General features: G+C 43.2%; 1 protein-coding gene across 2 annotated transcripts in view; it reads left to right on the plus strand.

Annotated features, from left to right (window-relative positions):
* Positions 1-22,628, plus strand: part of LRP6 (LDL receptor related protein 6) — a 244,652-nt gene that overhangs the window by 152,809 nt on the left and 69,215 nt on the right. For both annotated transcript variants that reach the window (XM_033951962.1, XM_033951963.1), the window contains exons 8-10: positions 12,958-13,174; positions 16,854-17,143; positions 18,779-19,005. In XM_033951962.1, the coding sequence (XP_033807853.1) occupies positions 12,958-13,174; positions 16,854-17,143; positions 18,779-19,005 (734 nt within the window). The remainder of the gene's footprint in view (positions 1-12,957; positions 13,175-16,853; positions 17,144-18,778; positions 19,006-22,628) is intronic.

The following is a 22,628-nucleotide window of genomic DNA, read 5'->3' on the forward strand; positions in this document are numbered from 1 at the left end:
CACCTCCGGCTGCGGTAGGGAGACCAAGATACTGGATGCTGTAGGTCAGGGGTGCCCACACTTTTTTGACTCGCGACCAAGTCAAAATGATCTACCAGCAATAAAATTTTAAAAAATCACAACGCACACTGTACGCATAGAATTGTTAATTATCATTCCTATTCCGGGGTTTTTTCAAAGAGGTCAAAGCAGATGACTCTATGCACTGTCACCTCAGTAACAACCATACAAAAATAGACAAATACCCACCCCCTCCCTTTTTACTAAACCACAATAGCATTTTTTAGCACAGGGAGCTGCGCTGAATGCCCAGCGCTGCTCTCGACGCTCATAGGCTCCCTGCGCTAAATACCACTAATGTGGTTTAGTAAAAGGGACCATATTGTAAAATATAGACAGCAGATATAAATTCAGACACATTTTGATCACTAAATTTAAAATAAAATCATCTTTCCTACCTTGTCTGGTGATTTCATGAGTCTCTGGTTGCACTTTCTTCTTCTGACTGTGCATCCAATCTTTCTTTCAGCCTGTATGCTTCCTCTCCTCCACACCTCATTCCCTCCCCCAACTTTTTCTTCCTCTCTCCCTGACCTTTCTTTCTTTCTCTCTTCATACCCCCTTTCTTTTTTTCCTGTTTCTCTTCTTTCCTTCTATCTCCCTGCCTGCCCCCTTTCTTTCTTTCTCCCTGCCCTTCCCCAAGCCACTGCCGCTGCCATCGGGGAACAGGACCCAAACGCCAGTAATGGCCACAAACACGCCCCAAAGCCGACGACGCCCCATGCTCTCTTTGCTTCGGGCCGATCAATCTTCCTCTCCCCGACGTCAATTCTGCCGTCAGAGAGGAAGTTCCGCCCAGCCAGGCAGCGATTGGCTCGCCCGAACTTCCTCTCCGACGGCAGAATTGACGTTGGGGAGAGGAGGATTGATCGGCCCGATAGATCGCCAAGGCAAAGGGAGTCCTGGATGATCGACTCACATTGCCTTGGCGAGCTACCGGTTGATCGCGATCGACCTATTGGGCACCCTTGCTGTAGGTGATTGCTTCCTGGAACAACTTGTCAAGGAAAATACGAGAGGACATGTGATTCTGGACTTACTCTAAATGGACTACGAGGACTGGCGCAAGGTGTAGAAGTAGAAGTGATGCTGGGAAGCAGTGATCACAATATGATCCACTTCAACCTGGACACAGGGGCAAAACATCGGTCCAGAACGACAGCCAAAGCACTGAACTTCTGAAATGGGAATTAGGAAGGGATGAGACTCATGGTGCGGAAGAAGATTAAGAAGAGGATAAGCACTGTAAAAACCCTAGAGCAAACATGGTCCCTTTTTAAGGACACATTCACCGAGGCGCAAAATCTATATATACTGCGTATCAACAAAGGATCGAAGAGGAAAAAGAACAATGAACTGGTGTGGCTCACTGTATCGATGAAGGAAGCGATCAAAGACATGAAGACTTCATTTAAGGAATGGAAAAGGTCAAAAACGGACAAAAACTGGAAAAAGCACAAACAACATCAAAGCAGGTGCCATAAGAGACTACGAGGAAAAAATAGTCAAGGAGGCAAAAACCTTCAAGCCGTTCTTTCGATATATCAAGAGTAAACGACCCGCGAAAGAAGTGGTGGGGCCGTTAGATGACCATGGAATAAAGGGAGTGCTAAAGGAGTACAAAGCCATCGCCGACAAACTGAACACATTTTTTGCGTATGTATTTACCAAAGAGGATATACACAATACCGGAAGCCGACAGGCTGTATGCAGGAAACAAAGACAGGAAACTGACAGAGCTCACGGTCAGTCTAGAAGAGGTATGCAGGCAGATTGATAGGCTTAAAAACAATAAATCCCCGGGACCGGATAGCATCCATCCAAGGGTAATCAAGGAACTGAAAGGGGCTATAGCTGAACTGCTTCAACTAATAGCCAATCTGTCGATCAAATCGGGAAGGATTCCAGAAGATTGGAAGGTGGCAAATGTTACGCCGATCTTCAAGAAAGGTTCAAGGGGAGATCCAGGAAACTACAGACTGGCGAGTCTGATCTCGGTACCCACAAAGATGTAGAGGCGCTAATAAAGGACCGTATCATTGATCATCTTGACGGACACGATTTGATAAGGACCAGCCAACACAGCTTCAGCAAAGGAAGATCTTGCTTGACGAACTTGCTGCACTTCTTCGAGGAAGTAAACAGGCAGATAGACAAGGGTGACCCGGTCGACATTGTATATTTGGATTTTCAGAAGGCTTCAACAAGGTTCTGCATGAATGACTACTTTGAAAAATTGCGAGCCATGGAATTGAGGGTGAAATATACGTGGATTAAAAACTGGCTGGCGGGTAGGAAACAAAGAGTGGGAGTAAATGGACAATACTCGGACTGGAAAAGTGTCACGAGTGGAGTGCAGCAGGGTTCGGTGCTTAGACCCGTGCTCTTCAACATATTTATAAACGACCTGGAAATTGGTACGACAAATAAGGTGATTAAATTTGCAGACGATATAAAGCTATTCAGAGTAGTGAAGATGCAGGAGGATTACAAAGACCTGCAATGTGGCATAAACACATTCTAGAAATGGGCTGCGACATGGCAAATGAGATTTAACGTGGATAAGTGTAAGGTGATGCATGTCGGTAATAAAAATCTTACACACTACTACAGGATGTCCGGTGCAGTACTTGGAAAGAGACTTGGGAGTACTGGTCGACAAGTCAATGAAGCTGTCCGTGCAATACGCGGCGACAGCGAAAAGGGCAAACAGAATGCTAGGAATGATTAAGAAGGGGATCACGAACAGATCGGAGAAGGTTATCATGCCGCTGTACCGGACCATGATACGCCCTCACCTGGAGTCCTACATTCAGCACTGGTTGCTGTTCATGAAGAAGGACATGGTACTAATCGAAAGGGTCTAGTGAAGAGCGACTAAAATGGCCAAGGGACTGGAGGAGTTGCCGTACAGTGAGAGATTAGAGAAACTGGGCCTCTTCTCCCTTGAAAAGAGGAAATTGAGAGGTGACACGATCGAAACATTCAAGATATTGAAGGGAATAGACTTAATAGATAAGGACAGGTTGTTCACCCTCTCCAAGGTAGAGAGAATGAGAGGGCAGTTCTGTAAAGTTAAAAGGGATAGATTCTGTACAAACATAAGGAAGTTCTTCTTCACCCAAAGAGTGGTGGAAAACTGGAATGCTCTTCCGAAGACTGTTATAGGGACAAACGCCCTCCAGGGATTCAAGACAAAGTTAGACAAGTTCCTGCTGAACCGGAACTTGCGCAGGTAGTGCTGGTCTCAGTTAGGGCACTGGTCTTTGACCTAGGGGCCGCCGCATGAGCAGACTGCTGGGCATTATAGACCACTGGTCTGACCCAGCAGTGGCTGTTTTTATATTCTTGTGCAGTTAAGTCAGAGCTTATGGGAATGTGACAAAGACAGCAACAAAATTCATGGGGATGGGGAAATTGAGTTCCTGTAGGGACAGGGGACAAATATGTACCTGTTTCATTCTCTATTACCAGCATAAGTTGGCATTTATGAGCTACTTGGGTGTGGCTGCTTACACCATATCAGTGACTGGTGTAAATGTCTATGACTAAATGTTGCATTTGCATATGTAACTGCCATAATTCTGGAAGCTGAGTGTATTAAGTGCTGGGCACACCCCTGATCCACCTGTACCCCCTTCCATGTATACAGTTACACCGCCCGTTGCAGTTATGTGCTATATCTAGAGAATGACACGGTGGCTGTTACCCGCCAAAACAGTGGGAGAATAAAGGTGGTCGCCATGGGTATGGGGACAAAGCCATTCACCCTTCCCCCCCCCCCCTCCTTGTGGGGCGGTGAATGGCCTGGTCTTTGCAGTTAAGGGAGTGAATGTGTGCGGTCTCCGATTGCACAGTGCAGCAGCCCCCCTCCTTCATTCCTAATGATCACCGCCGTCCGGGCATTGGCCTCCCTTCCCTTCACTGACGATTTTTTATTTTCTCTGAACAAGCAGCCGGAATCTTCAAGTCACATGCAGCTGCCGGAAAGCTCTCCTCTGATGCAACCGGAAACAGGAAGTTGCATCAGAGAACTTTCCTGCAGTCGCATGCGACTTAAAGGCTCCGGCTGCTTGTTCAGAGAATATAAAAAATTGCCAACGAAAGTAAGGGGAGGGAGGGAGATGTTCGGACCACAGCGAGTGGGAGGGAAGGGGGCTGCTGGACTGCCCATAGGGTGCTGAATGGGGGTGGAGAGAGAGGGGTGGAGAGGAACAGACGCTGAAGGGAAATGGGGAAGAGAGAGAGGGGAGAAGACGCTGAAGGGAACTGGATGGAAGGAGGGGATAAAGGAAAAAAAGACACATGCTGGATTGGGGAGACAGATACCAGAGCTGAGGGGAGGAATTGGGGAGAGATTCTAAAAACCATCTGAGGGAGGGAAGGAAAGATGGAAGGGAAGAAGACAGAGATGCCAGACTATAAGGGGAGCAGAGAGAAGAAGATGGGGGGGGTGGAGGGAGAGGTGGAAGGGAGAGGCATAGTAACATTGCATACGGAAGAGGCAGAGAGGAGGCAGACAGTGGATGGAAGGAATTGAATGAGGAGAAGATGAGAAAAGCAGAAACCAGACAACAAAGGTAGGAAAAAAAATTCTATTTATTTTCTTTTTTTTTTGTTTTAGGATAAAGTAGTATATTAGTTGTGTTGATAAACATTTATAAACAAAGCCCTGCCAGCTGAAGATCTCTTTCTCTAGTTTGGCAGCCAGAACTTCGATTTATAAGATGACAGTTGTACAGAATATTGTTTCTTTTTATACTATAATAAAATAAGTTCAATATAAAACTATTCGAGGCTTGTGTGAATGGGATCAGATGGTTTGTGAGGACAGGATGGGGACTGAGCTCGTGGGGACGGGGTGGAGACGGGGACAACTTTTTTCCCCATGTCATTTTCTAGCTATAGCTTCTGCAATTTCAACAAAGGGCTAGATTCACAAAGCAAACCTATCGTGTACTGATCGGTTTGCGACCAGATTTCCCTCCTGCACTATTCACTAACCTCTCCTGTGATCTGCTTTGAATCCATGCATGCAAATGAGGAGAAACGCATGCAAAGTGGACAGGAACGCGATTCACTAAAGAAAATTTCCAATACGACTGGGCTGGCCGATCAACTCCAAAAGTGACTGCTGGGGCCAGTCGAAAACGGCTTTCCGACTCTCCAGCTCCATTTAAAGCCCTGCTCTCTGTTGCTCCAAATCTTTCCTGCCTGCTGCTCCGATGTTCTTCCCCAGATCTTTCCCCAAATCGTAACCCTGCTCTGCCCACATCTCTCCTGCCTGCTCGCCCCGACTCTCTTTGCCTCCCCCGACTCTCCTGCTCTCTGCTGCCCTTCCCCGCAGTGCAAGCATATGGTTTTAAAGTGGGCCTGCACTGCAGGGAATGGCAGCAGAGAGCAGGAGAGTCTGGGAAGCCAGCGTCGGGGCAAGCAGGCAGGAGAGATCTGGGCAGAGCCCTGACAGCAATGACAGGAGGCTGCTTCTCCTGCCACCATTGTCAGGGTCTGCGCATGAGTGGGGATCACGTATTTGCGATCCCTGCTTCCTCCGATCGCCCCCATTTGAATATGACTGATTTGTGAATCAGTCGGACCTGCCCGAATCAGAAATGGATTGTTCCGATTCGGGCAGTTTAGTGAATCTAGCCCTAAATGCAGTTGCACTGATGTAACTACAAATTAGTGCCAGTTAATACCAATTAACGCCAATTATCTGCAATTATTGATTTAGTGGCAATTAGTGTCTAATTTGCCAATTAAACACAAATAACACTTGTGTAACCTACGCATGTAGTTTTGTATGCTAATTTCAAGAATGCACGCAAGGTTATAGAATGAGGGGGGAGTGCATAGTCATTTGAAACTGTGCTGATTTCTAATGGAAATAGTTATTGCAGGGATAATTTTATCAAATTGTGTTTCTGCATTGACTTTCACACATGGATACGAGTATTAAGCCATTGGTTTACAAAAGGATTTTTGAGGTGTATGGGGAATGCAGGTTATTTTCATAATAGATAAAATGTGAACATGGTAATAACTAAAAATGTTTTCCTAAAAGTATGTGAGATCAAGCATCTACTTAACCAAGAAACATAGAAACATGTAGGTTTGACAAAATTAAAACATTCCCAGCGTGTACTATTACAATATAGTAATACTTTCTCAAGGGCATTGTCTCCAGATGGGTTTGTTTTGCAAATACTGTGACAATAATGAACTTCGTTTCTAAACCAGGATATGTGGCATATGATCTGTGTCTCAAATTTATTTCTAATGCTCACTTTAAGACTTGCATTGTTCCAGAAAGAGCTTCCATCTTAGTGTAAATATTTTGTCCAGTGTTATTTATATGGTGTAAAATCCAATATTCTTACTCTTTCTAGGTCTCTAGTTTTATAAGATCAGATACCTTGTTGATATAGCATATTATAATGCCATTGATTGGTTACAGCTGGTTAAATGAATGCAAATGCATGCAGCTAGCATAAACAATGAAGATAGATATCATTAAATCAATATCCATCATAGGCTGTTGATGGATCAGCAGTGCTCTGCAGTGTTATGCAGAGGACCTGGGTTTCTCAGACTTTTATACTGGTTAGAGCTACTGGATGATGCAAAGATAGAAGCAAGGGTGGTCTAGTTATTGTACACCTAAAGGCTGAACTTCGAGTTACCATATATACTCAAATATAAGCATATCAGAGTATAAGATGAGATAATTTTCTCACCAAAATGGAGAGGGGGAACTGTTAATTTATATTTGATTATTCCCCTCTGGTGTGCTTTTGCTGTCACCTTAGAACCAGCATTTCTCTCCCTCCTGCAGTGACTGACAATTTTCTCCTCCCCTTCTCAGCTATAATCTCACTCTTCTATACCCTCCCATGTTGAAAGCATCTCTCTTTCTTAGCCCCACCTAGAGAATGGCATGGGGACAAATTTGTCTCCGTCTCTATGGGATCTATGTCCATCCCCATGAGTTCTGCCCCTGCTCAATCCCTGCAAGCTCTGTCCTTATCTGCACAAGATATTAGCCAGTGAATGACACACATGGGTTCATCGCAGAATTTAGTTTGTGCAGTTGAAGTTAGTACACATTAAAATAAATGTCAAATAAACCATCAGCTATTCTGCCTTGATGCAGAAAATCTTTAAGGGAGCACAATGTGAGAAAATTATGGCCAAGCTTGAGGTGGCATAGAAGGATTGACTCGCCCTGTGCATTGGCCCCGTTTCCTGATGCCCAGTGGAGCCCCCTACCAATACCCCCTCCCCCTCCCCCAAATATACCTTCAAGAGGCAGCTGAGTAATTGCTTCTATCTTTAGTACTGCTATCTTGAAAATTGGTGGCACATGAGATAGCCTGGAGCATCCTAGCATGCACCAGGTGGGGTCAGTTTGCCAACTGAGGGCATTTTCCCCCTTATTTGACAATCTGAGTGGAAATTAAACACCAGGAGCTTTTTTTTTTTTTTTTTAAATCCCCCTTGTCAATTTGTGAGCTAATAACGGCTCATTTTGTAATGAGCTGCAGATTACTGCTGTGATTTTAAAATGGCACTAATTTGCATGCATGTTGATTTTTGTATATCCCACAAGTAATATTTTGTGGAACCTTTTGTTAGAAGCTGTGCAATCAGTGTCTGTATTGTGCTTCTTTCTGTAAAGGCACATAAACAGAAAAACAGATTTTACATTGGGCCCTAGACAAGTTGAGTAGACTTTGGAAAATAACTTTTCCCTCTATTCTTCATCTTTTTTGGAGACTATACAAGGGTAGATTTCAGCTGCTGGTTCTTAGGTTTTTGGGCTGACTTCTAAATCCAAAGAAAATTTGTCTAGGCCTGTTATAAAATATATTAATACATTTCAGCACTATACCCAGTATGCCATGCTAAAATTCTTATTTTCAGAGCTAGCCCAAGAATTCTAATGTCCTAAGCAAACCTTCGAAACAACAAAAAAAAAAAACTCCAAAAAAAGACTACCAGAGGAACTTACTAAAGAAACAAACTGAAAGTCAGTAAAGTCAACAGGTTCTGAGAGTGGTATTATGGCAATAAGATGTATGGACAAGGTAACACACCTCAATAAATGTATAAATAAAATTATAATGTGAAACAGGATATCCTCAGTGTGAAGGATTAGCGAAAGGAGGAAAACCTCCAGCGCATAACACAGTAAGGCAGAGGCATCAAGCCCCTACCTGCACACCATCATTGGATATCTCACGTGTGCCTAACCAAAATTGGTGAAAAATAGTGCAGTGAATAATCACAAAATCACACAAAAAATTATTAAAGCCAAAATACCACTCTAGAACCCCCAGCTAACTCCAGAAAAATGAACCCAGACTTAGCTTGGATAGAAGAATGGAGAAAATCCTCCCAATAGCAAGGTCCAGAAAATAACTGGTTCAAAGAGAATATTCTTCAGGAGGGGTTCAACCAAGCCCGGTTTCAGTGACAAGGTGTCCCTTCGTCAGGAACCCATGAGGATTGAAGAGCTGTGAGGAGAACAATCCAAGCTGGCTGGAAGGGGGCGGAGCTGATGTTTGTGAGTTTAAATGTTATTCCAATTACACTTGTTGTAAAAATGAATAAAGAATTATAAAAAAAAAAAAAAAGAAAGCTTTGGACAGTTCTTGGAAAAAAAGTCCATAGTCTGTTATTGAGAGAGACATGGAGGAAGCCACTGTTTTGGTCAGGTACTAGTGACCTGGATTGGCCACCGTGAGAACAGACTACTGGGCTTGATGGACCATTGGTCAGTAAGTCTATTCTTATGTTCTTAAGTCAACAAATCAAGTAGTATCCACAAAACTCTAAAAAAAATTCTGCATAGAGTTTTGATTTGTCTTTCATCATCCCCAATGCTGGTTGCAGTTAGTACATAATAAGGACAACAGTATCTGTTACTCTTGTTTCTTTGCGGCAGTGGCGTACTAATGGGAGGGCGGAGGGGAGGTCCGCCCCAGGTGCAAGCCCTGAGGGGGTGCTCCCGGTCCGGTTCCCCTTCCCCCCGCGTCCAGGGCCGGTCCAGCCCCGACGTCTCGCGTCTGGATTCCTCCTCCCTCTGCCTCTCTGCACCATTTACCTGAAACAGCCTGCATCAAGATCGCGATCCCAGCGATCTTTGCACTGCTTCGGCTGTTTCCTCCGCCGCAGTCCCGCCCCTCTTCTGACATCAGAGGAGGGGTGGGATGCGGCGGAGGAAACAGAGCCAAAGCAGCGCAAAGATCGCTTGGATCACGATCTTGCTGCAGGCTGCTTCAGGTAAATGGTGCGGGGAAGCTGGGCGGTTGAGCGGTTTTCGGAGGGGGGGCAGCAGGCCTTCAGGGTGGGGCGGGCAGGCAGGCAGGCCAGCCTTGGGGTGGGGGGAGACATGCCTTCAGGGGGGCAGGCCTTCAAGGGGGGGGACAGGCAGGCTTTCGAGGGGGGGGTGCAGGCCTTTAAGGGGGGGCAGCAGGCCTTCAGGGTGGGGTGGGCAGGCAGGCCTTGGGGGGGGAGACAGGCCTTCAGGGGGACATGCCTTCAAGGGAGGACAGGCCTTCAAGGGGAACAGGCAGGCCTTTGGGGGGGTGCACTCTTCAAAGGGGGGACAGGCCTTCAGGGGTGGGATGCAGACCTTTAAGGGGGGGGCAGCAGGCCTTCAGGGTGGGGCGGGCAGGCAGGCCTTGGAGGAGGGGAGACAGGCCTTCAGAGGGACATGCCTTCAGGGGAGGGACAGGCCTTCAGGGGAGTGCAGGCCTTCAAGGGGAACAGGCAGGCAGGTCTTCAAGGAGGGGGACAGGCATTCGGGGGGTGCAGGCCTTAAAGGGGGGGGAGATGCCTTCAGGGGTGGGATGCAGACCTTTAAGGGGGGGACAGGCCTTCAGGGGAGGGGGGCCCTGGTGTAGAAGTACAAGGAGGGAAGGGGGAGGGGTTCAAAGAGACATGCATATGCCAGACTTTGGGTGGGAAGAAATAATGGGTATGAAACTAGAGGAGAGGGAGAGAGATGATGGACCATGGGTTTTAGGGAGGGTAGGAACAGAAAGGGAGAGAAGTTGGACACAAGGGATGTTGTGGAGGGGGGGAATAGAGATAGTTGGGTAAAGAAAGGGAGAGATGGTGGACCCTGGGGTGGTGGGGAAGGTAGGGAGAGATGCTGGATGAAAGGGTATTTAAGAAAAGGTGGATCTGTGGAGGGAGACGAAAAAAAGGAAAGATGCCAGACATCCGGGGGAGGGAAGGGAAATGGAAGGGGAGTACAGAGATGAAAGATGGATGGTTAGCAAGGAGAAAGAAGAAGGAGACCCTGGCAAGCAAGTTATCAGAAGACAACCAGAGCCTTGGACCAACAAGATTTGAAAAATAACCAGACAACAAAAGGTAGAAAAACTAATTTTATTTTCTGTTTTGTGATTACAATATGTCAGATTTGAAATGTGTATCCTGACAGAGCTGGTGTTAGACCGCAAACTTGAGCTAGGATTTAACAGAGAGAGGAAAAGTCCTTTTTTTTTCTTTATTTTATTTACACCACAGCACCAGTGTGGTTAGGAGAAGCCAAAGGGGGGTGAAAAAGCTATAAAATAAACCCACCAGGATGTTTGAAAAAAACACCCAATTTGGGCAGGAAAATCGAATCGATAAACCAATTCAATAGGCTGAATTCAAAATTTTTTTCCTGAATCTGGCAGCACTAGTTTGTGATACTGTTGTAGACTTTAGGACCTGGGATTGGGGAGAGATGGCATCTTCAGTACTTTATAATGCAAGTGAAACGAGGATTTGGTCAGACTTTTGAAGGGTCTGCAGAAGAAAAATATAGTATAGGCCGGGGACATGAGACAGCAGGATATGGGAACTTTTCTTCCTTCTATTTTTGTGAATGGAAAGGCTGAGGATGTCAGAGAGTTCAGTTAAAATATGTGCTTTATAAGAAAATATAATAATGTGTTTTATAAAGTTTATAAGCATTGCTGGCCGACCCGGTGAGGTGTTCCTAGTGGTGGTGGCAGCGTGTCAATGTGTTGAGAGGAAGAGGTGGTCTGGGAAATTCTGTTGAGCAAACTTCGGGCCCATTTCCACCCCCCAGTTAGTCCACTCCACTCAACTGGTTCACACACTGAGTGGGTCTTTGGGTGTTGTTCCTGGGTAGTTGTTTTGGGATCTCTTCCAGTGGTTTGTGGTCCAAGGAAGGAAACTTTGTTAACCTTAGCATTGACCTTCAGAATATGTTTGTAACAGCGCTGCTTGTAATGTAATGTAATATATGAGGTTCAATAAAAAAAAATTTTCACTGCCTGTTTCTATTCTGACCATTTATTCCGTTTCATGGTCATTACAAAAAATATTTTTTTTACATGGGGGGGTGTCAAAAAATGATTGGCCCCGGATTCCACATACCCTAGGTACGCCACTGCTTTGCGGGATCTTTTTTGGGAGTTGGGGGAGGGGGGTTAATAGCACAAAGGAGAGCTGTATATGATTGATATAGGTTGATTCTCAGAATCTTGGGGTGGTGGGGGAGGAAAGACCCCTTGGGCTCAAATAACATGCACTTAACCCCAGGTCTTTGCTTAGCAATACTTCTAGGATGCTTGCATAATGTGTTTTTGACCAGAAACGTGCTCTCTCACTCCAACACATTCAAAGCTGTTCTTTTTTTCTACTGGGTTTCTTTGTATAGAAGTTGTTCATTATTATAGTGGTGTTTAAGTAGAAACAAACTATGAAAAACATCTGCATTTTTCCCAGAAAGATGGTATACTGTAAATTCATGATCTCTGGAGTTGGAAAATCTGCTGGTTATATTTTAACATGCAGTCTGGCATTTATACATTAGAAGAGCACGTCATTTGCTAAATCCCTCTCGTGTGAAAATTGTTTTGAGATTTGTGATTTAGCAACAGTGTCAGTGTGCTGCCCTAAGGGAACTTGAGTTCAGCCAGATCTGGAATGCTGTGCAGGCAGCATTTACGAATACAGCCATCACAGTGAGGAAGGAAGCCCATGATTACTGGCTCCAGAGAGAATTGTCAGGGCTGTGGAGTTGGTACATTAAACCTTCAGCTCCAAATCCTCTGCTTTTCTATTGTGCAGCTCTGGCTCCTACTGTTAAGACTTTAGATCAGGGGTGTCCAACTTTTTGGCTTCCCTGGGCCACATTGGCCGAAAAAAAATGTTTCTGGGGCCGCACAAACGCTGCAGCAAGACAGAGGAGGGAGCAGGCAAGACGGTAAACACCCGGGGACAGCAGAGGAAAACACTGCATCGCTCTCGACCGGGGCTGCACAAAATACTTCACGGGGCCACATGGTTGGACACCCCTGCTTTAGATCAGATCAAAAAATTTAAGGTACTGGTGAATTATACCACAGTCCTGATTGTCTCTTGGTTAAGGACTATTGCTGCAATTGGTCAGTCTCAATAAAGGAGGAGGATATAGGATGTAAAATTAGGACTAAAGTACCTCAGCCTGTATAGCATTTAGATTTTATCCCTGATTTTTGATTGATTGAGCTGGAATAGGAATGTGGCAGCCCTTATGGATCAACGGCCATATTGAAAACCATAACTGCAGTGAGAAGACTTGAGGTCAAAGAGTTAGAGCTAGATTAACGCATGTTACTGTACAATAGTATCAGTTAACAAATAGCATTAGTCTGCAGACTAGAAAAAAATTCATTGGCATGCTGATTTTGGCATATGGACTGTAGTTTGCCCACCCCTGAGCTATTAGACTAAAAGGAATTAGAAGCAGTGTTCCCCCCCTTACCAAGCAAAATTTTTCAATAATTCTTAAATCTTTATAGTCGACACGTCTTACCTATTTTGTATGTATGTTTAGGCAAAAAATAAGTCCACTATGAGGAATAAATCATCTCTTTTTGCTTACAGGTCATGATGATAAATGGAACTGGGAGGAAAGTATTGGTAGAAGATTTGTTGCCTCATATCTTTGGATTCACTTTGCTAGGAGATTTTATTTACTGGACTGACTGGCAGAGGCGTAGCATTGAGCGTGTGCACAAGCGCACCGCTGAACGGGAGGTCATCTTAGACCAGCTTCCAGATTTGATGGGTCTGAAAGCTACAAATGTGCATCAGATCATTGGTGAGTACAACTGTTAACCTGGTAGTAGTTAAAAATAGAGGCTTTTGGCCAAGCACCTAAAACCTTTGGCAGTGAGTTCTGAGTAAAGATTAATTTAGCTTGCGTAAAAGGAACATCTTTAAGTCTCTGAAGCTACAACTCAGACTTTTCTAATTATACATTGTTAGTATAGATTGGCTTAATTCATATTTCCAGAGCTGCCGGCCTTTGCATTTGTAGGCAGTGGGATCCACTTTTTTTTTTTTTCTTTTTGGGTCAGAGGATAAAAGGTGGTGTTTCTGGTCACGCACAAGTTTTTGTATACCTGAAAGTTGCAGAGTGAATAGAGTATGACTTTGTCTTTTTGAAATTGTTACAATAGCAACCGTGATAGCTGCCCGTTGGATTTTACCAAGAACATTGGAGAATCTTCCCCTGAATGCTTTCAATAAAAGGCTTTGTTTATATTCATCCTGGTTCATCTGCTTTGGTCATTCCCACCGTAGGCTTTTCAACTGATTTTTGGGGGGTTTCTCCATTTTTCTTATAAAAATTTGTACCTTTGGCAATGAAGGATGAATTGACTTGCACAAGATCACAAGTTGTCGAGGAGTGTCTTTGGGAATTGAACTCTGGTTTTTCTGGTTCTCAGCTTACTATTTTAACCACAAGGCTAGTCCTCTCTACTCCAAAATTGAATTAACAAATGTTAAGTACAGAACTTAACTGCTTTATTAAATAGGCCTCTAAGTTTATACTTGAGCCAAGAGAGGTTGAATGATTTGTCTAATATCACAAAGAGCATTGCCAGGATATGAACTAGAGAATGACACGGTGACAAAATTCATCACCGTTCCCGTCCCCGCAGATAACTACGGAAAATAATCCCATGTCATTTTCTAATGTCTATTTCAACCTCAGTCCTTCTACACCAGCATTCTTCAAAGCAAAGCTTGTGGGTCAGTGGTTGTGGCCATTCATACTCTGATTCTTCCCTCTCTCTTTAAAGAATGACATGAAGATGGTTTCCTGCGGTTATCCGCGGGGACGGGAACGGTGATGAATTTTGTCACATAAGAACATAAGCAATGCCTCTCCTGGGTCAGACCTGAGGTCCATCATGCCCAGAAGTCCGCTCACGCGGCGGCACAACAGGTCCAGGACCTGTGCAGTAATCCTCTATTTATACCCTTCTATCCCCTTTTCCAGCAGGAAATTGTCCAATCCTTTCTTAAACCCCAGTACTGTACTCTGCCCTATTACGCCCTCTGGAAGCGCATTCCAGTAGTCCACCACTCGTTGGGTAAAGAAGAACTTCCTAGCATTCGTTTTGAATCTGTCCCCTTTCAACTTTTCATTTCACCATGTCATTCTCTAATATGAACCCTGGTGCTTTAATAACTAGGCTGATTACCCTACTCTATTTTCTGATTGCACACTTTTTACTAGCAAATTTCTTTCCCCTTATTCTCTCTTCCTTTCCAGCTCTTAGCTTTTTCTCCCTTGTTTTGTTCGACAGTTTAAAAATACTGTATCAGATTTGTAATACAGCACAGACTACTATAGAAGCATGAAGCACTTGCCCCTTTTCCTAAGCTGGTTGTGCTGGTTCAAATTTCATGAGATTTGAGATCACAAGAGTAGTCAAAAAATGTGGCTCAAATTTGGGTTTGGTGTAGATAGATGAGGAAGCCCTGTTTTGAATGCTGTGGGAGTGGGTGGCAAGGTGTTGCATTGTTTGTGGTTTTAAAAAAAAAAAATTATTTCTTGACTAAAAAGCTGCAAATGCATCTGAGGAAAAGACCCTGCGGGGCTGGCCATGAGCAACCTGTTTTGAGTGCTGCCTCCTGCTGTGACTGGCTGCCACTTCAGGAGAGGGAGGGAAAGGGGTTTATAGTTCAGGACCGCTGCCTGCTTCTGCTGCTTCGGGACTAGAGGTAGGGAGGGGGGCTTGCGGCTCAGGACTGCTGTCACGCTGGTGCTTCGGGAGGGAGAGGGGGAATTGAGATCTAGGTTAGACAAGGTTTCTAATATAGCACTCTCAAGCAACCAGAAAAAGTTATCCAGAGCTAATTCAAATTCTGATTTTTGGTTGGCAGATTGTGGGGTTCTACAGGGCTTATCAATTTTGCCCTTACTTTTTAACTTGTATATGAGCCCTTTGGGGGAATGGCTAACTAGTTTAGGAATATCTTATACAGATGATATTTTTATTTTAAATCCAGCTTTAGAAAATTTTGAGGAGGCTTTTAGACTTCAGAATTCAACATTAGTTGATAATTGGACAGCTATTAATTTTTTAAGACTGAATAAACAGAAGACCAAGTTGGTTTGTTTTGGCAATCCAGAAGGTTTTATGGGTAAAAAAAAAATAGTACGGTCTACTGGCGAGATACTTATTGATGAGTAAATCTTTTGAATATGAAGGAACCAACTTTGGAATGATCTTCCTGCTGAATTAAGGAAAGGTTCTTCATATTATGTCTTTTGAAAATTTTTAAAAACTCATTATTTTAATTGATTTGTTGTAAATTTGCTGAGAACTTTGATGTATTTTTAAATATTTTTATCCACCTAGGTGTTGAGGAAGAATATAGGGAATAAAACCGTCATGAGAATGAAGGTGAAGATCCCAAAAGTTATATTTTTAAGAGAGACATTGTGCTTTTGAATTCAAACTTCTGAACAATCATATCTCTCCCTGTCAGCAAGAAATAAGAATGCTATGTAAAAGGTTCAACTTTGGCCCAGTAGCTAGAAGATATTTGCTGACTGTCACAGCCTTGGATATTTCAGGACTGTCCAAGAAGATGACAAACCAAAATAAAATGTCCTGCCAAAAATTATCTGAATTACTAACGAAGGACAATGAAACTCAGGAAGGAGGGGGCCTACTCTCAAAAATTATTGAACTTAGTATTAAGAATGCATTGTCAAGGAAAATAGACAAGAGTCAGATTTGACACTAGGTGACATCATGCTTCAATATGGCTCCGAGATAAATATGCAGACTATACAATCAGTAGGTAGATATATGTATCAAACCAATAGAAAGTGAGTATGTAATCTGTAACTAGGTGATACTCTAGGCTACTAAAGTATATAAATAGCATACCGGTTGCCTTATACTTTAGGATGGATTCATAACAATAATGGCCACTATGTATGTTATCCATTGGTTGTGCTTTGCTTACATGTAAGCTGACTTTTGTCTATTGCTAATAAACCTATATTATATACAGCAATTAGGTTGTTGTGAGGTCAGTTTATGAAAAGGTTAGCAGCGACCTTCTCAGTGTATCTTTTAAAAATATTGTTATCCACCTGGAGTCTGATTGGCTATTAGAGCAAGCTATAAATGTTATATAGAATAGAAAATACCAAATTCAAGAGCACAAAATCCTGTGTGCTAGGATGCAATTTGTAAAGCCATGGTGACCTGGCACCTGAAGTTTGTCACACCTTGCCCTAAAGAATTTTTTGTCATATTTTCTTACGTATCATCTTTCCTTACCATTTGATTATGCTGCAGGTATCATGATCTCATTTCCGTGAATGATTTATCCAGTTTATTGCGATCTGTATGGTCCAAGTGTCATCCTCTCCAGTTATGAAACCCCTATCCTGACACTGCTGCTTTCTTAAAAAAATTAATATTGTAAACATTCTTGCATTTATAACTGTCTTTTTGAAATTGTAGGTACAAACCCCTGTGCAGATAACAATGGGGGATGTAGCCACTTGTGCCTGTACAAACCCCAAGGTCCCCGTTGTGCCTGTCCCATTGGCTTGGAACTCATTAGTGACATGAAGACCTGCATCGTCCCAGAAGCATTCCTCCTTTTTTCTCGGAGAGCGGATATCCGGCGCATCTCCCTAGAAACCAACAACAACAATGTGGCAATTCCACTAACGGGGGTAAAAGAAGCATCTGCTTTAGACTTTGACATGTCAGACAATCGGATTTACTGGACAGACATCAGTCTGAAGGTAAGAACCATAGAGTTGATTTGATGAGCAAGTGAATCAGGTTGGGCAGACTGGATGGACCATTTGGGTCTTTATCTGCCGTCATCTACTATGTTACTATGTTACAAGTAAGGTCTCTGGGTAGAACTAACACTCATCTTTCATAAACCATGTACCCTGTATCAGCAATTCTATAAATGGTGTCTTAAAAGATAGCCGCTTATCTTTTGTCAGTCACACTTAGGCACCTATTAAAGAACCACACCTAACTTAAAACTTAGGCGCCTGTTATGTAGGCTATATTATAGGTGCCTAAGTCATTTAAAGAATCATGTCTAGTGGTTCCTAAGTCCTTGTTTACCCCTAAACATGCCTACTTTGGCGTTAACAATCTTTTGTAAAATTTTGCTTAAGAAGAAAGGAACCTATCGCCCAATTAATTTTTGTTTTTTTCAGTTATGAGCTTGTTGAAGCTCACAATTAAGCCAATTTACTAAGCTACAATAGAGGTTTCTACTGTGGCCCAGGGAATTAAATGCTTCAACGCTCATAGGAATTCATAGAAATGTTAAATAGTAGTAGTAGTAAGTTAGGCACCTCTTATACAATTTCCCCCTTAGCGATTAGTATCACAGGAGTCTTCATTCTTTGAAATCTTTTTTTATTATTATTATGACAAGATACTAATTTGTACTCTAACAAGCTCATTTTTTTTTTCTTTCGCCACATCCCTTTTGCTTTGATGATCTTGCATTCTGAATCAAACCAGAGGTACAGTGCCTGAAAATGAAATGCTTTTAGGCCTAGACAAAATACAAAAGGGAATAAAAAAGATCTTTGTTTAGATTTAACTTGCACCTTTTCAGTGTTACCTCAAGGTGTGTTACATTCAGGTATCCCTGATATTTTCCCTGTACCTGGAGAGTTTACATGCAATGGAGAGTTAGGTGACTTCAAATATTGTAGTTCAGTCCTTTTTCCCCAATTGTGTGCAGTTAGTATACGGGTTTTGTAAATGTCTACTAATCCAACATTGGTTTGTATAATATTTTAACTCTAATTTGTCTTGTTTCTTTTAAAGATATCTTTTTTATTATTGCTGTATACCGCCTAGAAATTGGAATAAGCGGTATAAAATTTTTTTTAATAAACTTGAAACTTGCTGAAGGTCACAAGAAGCGGCAGTGGGATTTGAACTGGGCTTCCCTTTTTAACCTAGTACTCTAACAGCTAGGTTGCTGTTCAAGTGCTGTTGAGAGAGAAATAGTAAATTGGTGGATGACTGACGTGTCTAGGACAGGGTGGGCAACTCCAGTCCTCGATGGTCGGAATCCAGTCGGGTTTTCAAGATTTCCCCAATGAATATGCTTTGAAAGCAGTGCATGCAAATAAATGTCATGCATATTCATTGGGGAAATCCTGAAAACCCAACTGGATTCCGGCCCTCGAGGACCGGAGTTGCCCACCCCTGGTCTAGGATAATTCTGTCTTGTGTGTATGCTTTTTATGTATTCATTTTTTTTCTGGCCTGGCTATGAGTGTTTTGTTATGTTTTACTTTCTAGAATGAAAAAAAAAATAGAATACACCCAAACATAAATCCTTAACTTAAAGCAATGTGCTTTCTCAATTGTCTCTTGTGTCTTTGTTCCTGCAGACTATCAGCAGAGCATTTATGAATGGGAGTTCTCTGGAGCATGTAGTTCAATTTGGCTTAGATTACCCAGAAGGTATGGCAGTGGACTGGCTCGGGAAGAACCTTTACTGGGCTGATACAGGAACAAATCGCATTGAAGTATCTAAACTGGATGGGCAGCACCGTCAGGTTCTTGTGTGGAAGGATCTTGACAGCCCACGGGCTTTGGCTTTAGATCCTGCTGAAGGGTAATTTCCATTTATCTCCCCTATCATCTTTTTTTGTTTGTCATTGATGAGATTTTCAAATGTTTCTAGAATGTCCCTGAAATATTGTTAGATACAAACTAGTGTAAAGCCCAGTTTTGTTTTGTTATTTTATTATTTATATACAAGATTATATCACATAACATTCCGTTGTGCCAAGTGGGTGTTCAATATTTATTTATTTTCAAAAATATTTGTTGTACAGCAGTTTGGCCAGAATGCACATTAGGGTGGTTTACAGTGTTAAAAAAACCCCAAAAGCACAAATAAAACAATCAGCTAGCCAAAGATAAGACGAGATAAGAATTATTAAAAAAAAAAAAAAACAGCTCTGGAAGCCACTTAAAAAGAGACAAGTCTTAATAGTCTTTTTTAAATTTGGAAAACGAGAGTTTTTGGCAGATGTAAAGGGGCAAGGAATTCCAGAGAGAAGGACTCGGATAAGAAAAGGCAGAGCCTCAGGAGTTTGGAGCATGGTGGAAAAGCAAGTAGAGACACATGGGATGAACAGAGAGAAAGCAAAGAAACATAGGATTTAAATAAAATAAGTTGTGTATCTGAATGAGAGGCTTTGTGAATAAGAGTAAGGATCTTGAATCTGAGTCAGAGATATTAGGAAAGAGGGAGGAGAGATGCTGGCAAAACAGTAGGCTCTCTAGGAGATGTTTAACTGCAGTGGACTGAATAAGATGGAGGTGCCTGAGAGAAGAAAAAGGAAAGCCAGGAATCCAGACTAAGTTGATAGAGAGAAAAAGGACTAATCGACTGATTCAATGAAGGGCAAAACAATGAAGATCTCACAACATTGCCTGTCTGAGTTTGAAGGGAAAGGATGAATTGAAAACACCTCCTGAGTTTAAACAGATTCTTGCAAGGGTAAAGGAGTGCCTGGGATCAAAGAGAGACCAGGAAAATAAACAGCTTCACATCTGGTGACATTAAGGAAAAAATAATGGTCCATCAGCTATTTCCCTACTGCATGAAGGCAAATACAGGGCAGAATTAATTCTTCGAGGGCCCTTAGGCACACGAGTACACTGGGCCTCCCTGCCCATGCCCCGCCCCTACCCTGCCTATTCCCTGCCCATGTCCTGTCCCCATTTATCTGTTTTCTTATTTACTTCTTTATTTCCACTTGTATTTCTTTTTTTTATTTTTAATTCAAAACAAACAAAGATTAGCATACCATTGCACAGTTTTTCTTCTATGCAACCCCCAAAATCTCTGAACAAATCCCCCTTTCTTCCCTTCCCACCTACTTACCCAGGACTTTAACTCTGAACCCTTTCCATGCATATATAAAAGTGTTCAAATATTTGTAAAGCAGTAATACTATCCGAAATATGTCTATATTAATAGCCAAGTTTACAATGCCTCTCAACTACTTCACTCTACATCAACCAACTGTAACTCATATGTATGTATAAACAACCAAATCAATAACTCCTCTAGTACGTTCCACTCCATGTATGTTAACTTGCAATGAAACAACAAGGCAAGCAGTCCACCAAAGAATCCAACATGAAACAAAAGAAGATTGGCAGAAAATAAGGAGATTCAAATCAGGTTAATTCAAGGTGCTCCCAAGAACCATGCCTGATGCATTTTACCAAACAAGGCTAGTCAACGCTAACAAAAAACCATGTCTTTCATGCAAACAGATCATAGAAAACACCTTCACCTAGTATGGAATATGTAATCACAAACTAACCTCTCCCCCTTTTACAAAACTGTAGTATGGTTTTTAGCCACGGCACGTGCTAAAAAAATGCTCTACAGTTTTATAAAAGGGGGCTAAAATAGAAATACTTAGACAAAGGTTAAATAAAACCACCAAGAAGCTGGACTCTGCATACAATGCAACACCACAGAAACAGCGATGCATGTCCCCTAAAGCAAAAAAAATAAATAAATAGACATTTTTTTTCTACCTTTGTCTTGTCTGGTTTCTGCTCTCCTCATCTTCTTGTCACTCTCTTCCTTTCATCTTCTGTCCTTCTGTGCCGCTTCCAGAAACTGTATGTCTCCCCCTTCCATCTTTCCCTTCACCCTCATTGGTCTGGCATCCATTTTCTTCCATTCTCTCCTCCAAAAGTCTGGCATCTCTCTCCTCTCTTCTTCCCTTCTCTTTCCCACAGTCTAGCATATCACTCTCTCCTCTCCCTTCCCCTCACTTCCATCAGCATCAGCCCCCTTTCGTTCCTTCCAACCCAATTCCATCCAATATCCTTCCCATTCTCTGCACACAATTCCATCAGCATCAGCCCCCTTTCTCTCCCTCCACCACCCTTCCATACCACCCCGCCCCTTTCCTCCACCACCCTTCCATACCACCACGCCCCCTTTCTCTTCCTCCACCACCCTTCCATACCATCCTTCTCACAACCGTTCCATACCACCCTGCCCCCTTTCTCTTCCTCCACCACCCTTCCATACCATCCTTCTCACAACTCTTCCATACCACCCTGCCTCCTTTCTCTTCCTCCACCACCCTTCCATGCTCCTTTCTCTCCCTCCAAACATTGCAGCTGCCGGCTCTGCCCTCTGAGCTCCTTTGCCCGAAAGCAGCATTATAACAACTGATGGCAAGGCCCCCCCCTCCCGCGGCAACGGTAATGGATCCCCCCCCCTCCTGGTATCAGCGGCAACGGGCCTCCACTCCCGGCATCAACGGCAACGCGGCCGGATCTGTTACAGGAACATCCCGCGATGACTGCGTCTGCCGGTCCATCCCCCTCCGACGTCACTTCTTCCGGAGCAAGTGAGTGATGTCGAAGGGGGATGGACCGGCAGACGCAGTCATCGCAGGACCTTCCTGTAACAGATCCGGCCACGTTGCCATTGATGCCGGGAGGGGGGGGCCCGTTGCCATTGATGACGGGAGGGGGGCCCATTGCTGTTGATTCCGGGAGGGGGGGCCCGTTGCCATTGATGGCAAGGTGAGTCGTACTCCTTCAGTGGGCCCCCCTCACTGTTTCGGGCCCTAGGCACGTGCCTACTGGGCCTATTGATTAATCCGGCCCTGGGCAAATATAGGGTGGAGACATTTCCAGGAGGAGAGATCAACAGTGAAAAGGATCTGGATTTCATCTACATAAATACAAGACTACAGCTTTAGACTTGAATTAAAAAAGGGAATTGTTCTAGAAAGATATTGAAAAAGGTAGGAGTGAGGAGCACTTCTTCAAGAGCTATAGTAGATGACCAAAAGAGATTGATGTGAAGATACTGGAAAAGGAACTATTATCAAGATATGAGAACCAGTTAAGGACATTGTCATTGAACCCAAGTTTCTTTAAATAGAATAAAATGAATTGGTCAATTAGTCAAAAGCCAGTGAGAAGCCAAGAGAAACAAGAAGCTCTGAATTGCTTTGGTTCTGGGCAGTCCTTATTTCATTGAAGGTAGCTGTGAGAAGAGCCTCAAGACTACGGACAGCACAGAAACCAGCCTACCTTAGATAGAGAGCTAAAGATTTGTTGAGAAAACAGAAATCAGAGAGAAGACTATTTTTAAAGAATCTTCAAGAGGCTAACTAAGTTAGAGATGAGACAAAAGTTAGCTGGGAAGGTGATCTCTTCAGAAGAGATAATAGAACAGTATGT

This window comes from Geotrypetes seraphini, chromosome 7, assembly GCF_902459505.1.
Source record: "Geotrypetes seraphini chromosome 7, aGeoSer1.1, whole genome shotgun sequence".
In the NCBI taxonomy this organism is placed as follows: domain Eukaryota; kingdom Metazoa; phylum Chordata; class Amphibia; order Gymnophiona; family Dermophiidae; genus Geotrypetes; species Geotrypetes seraphini.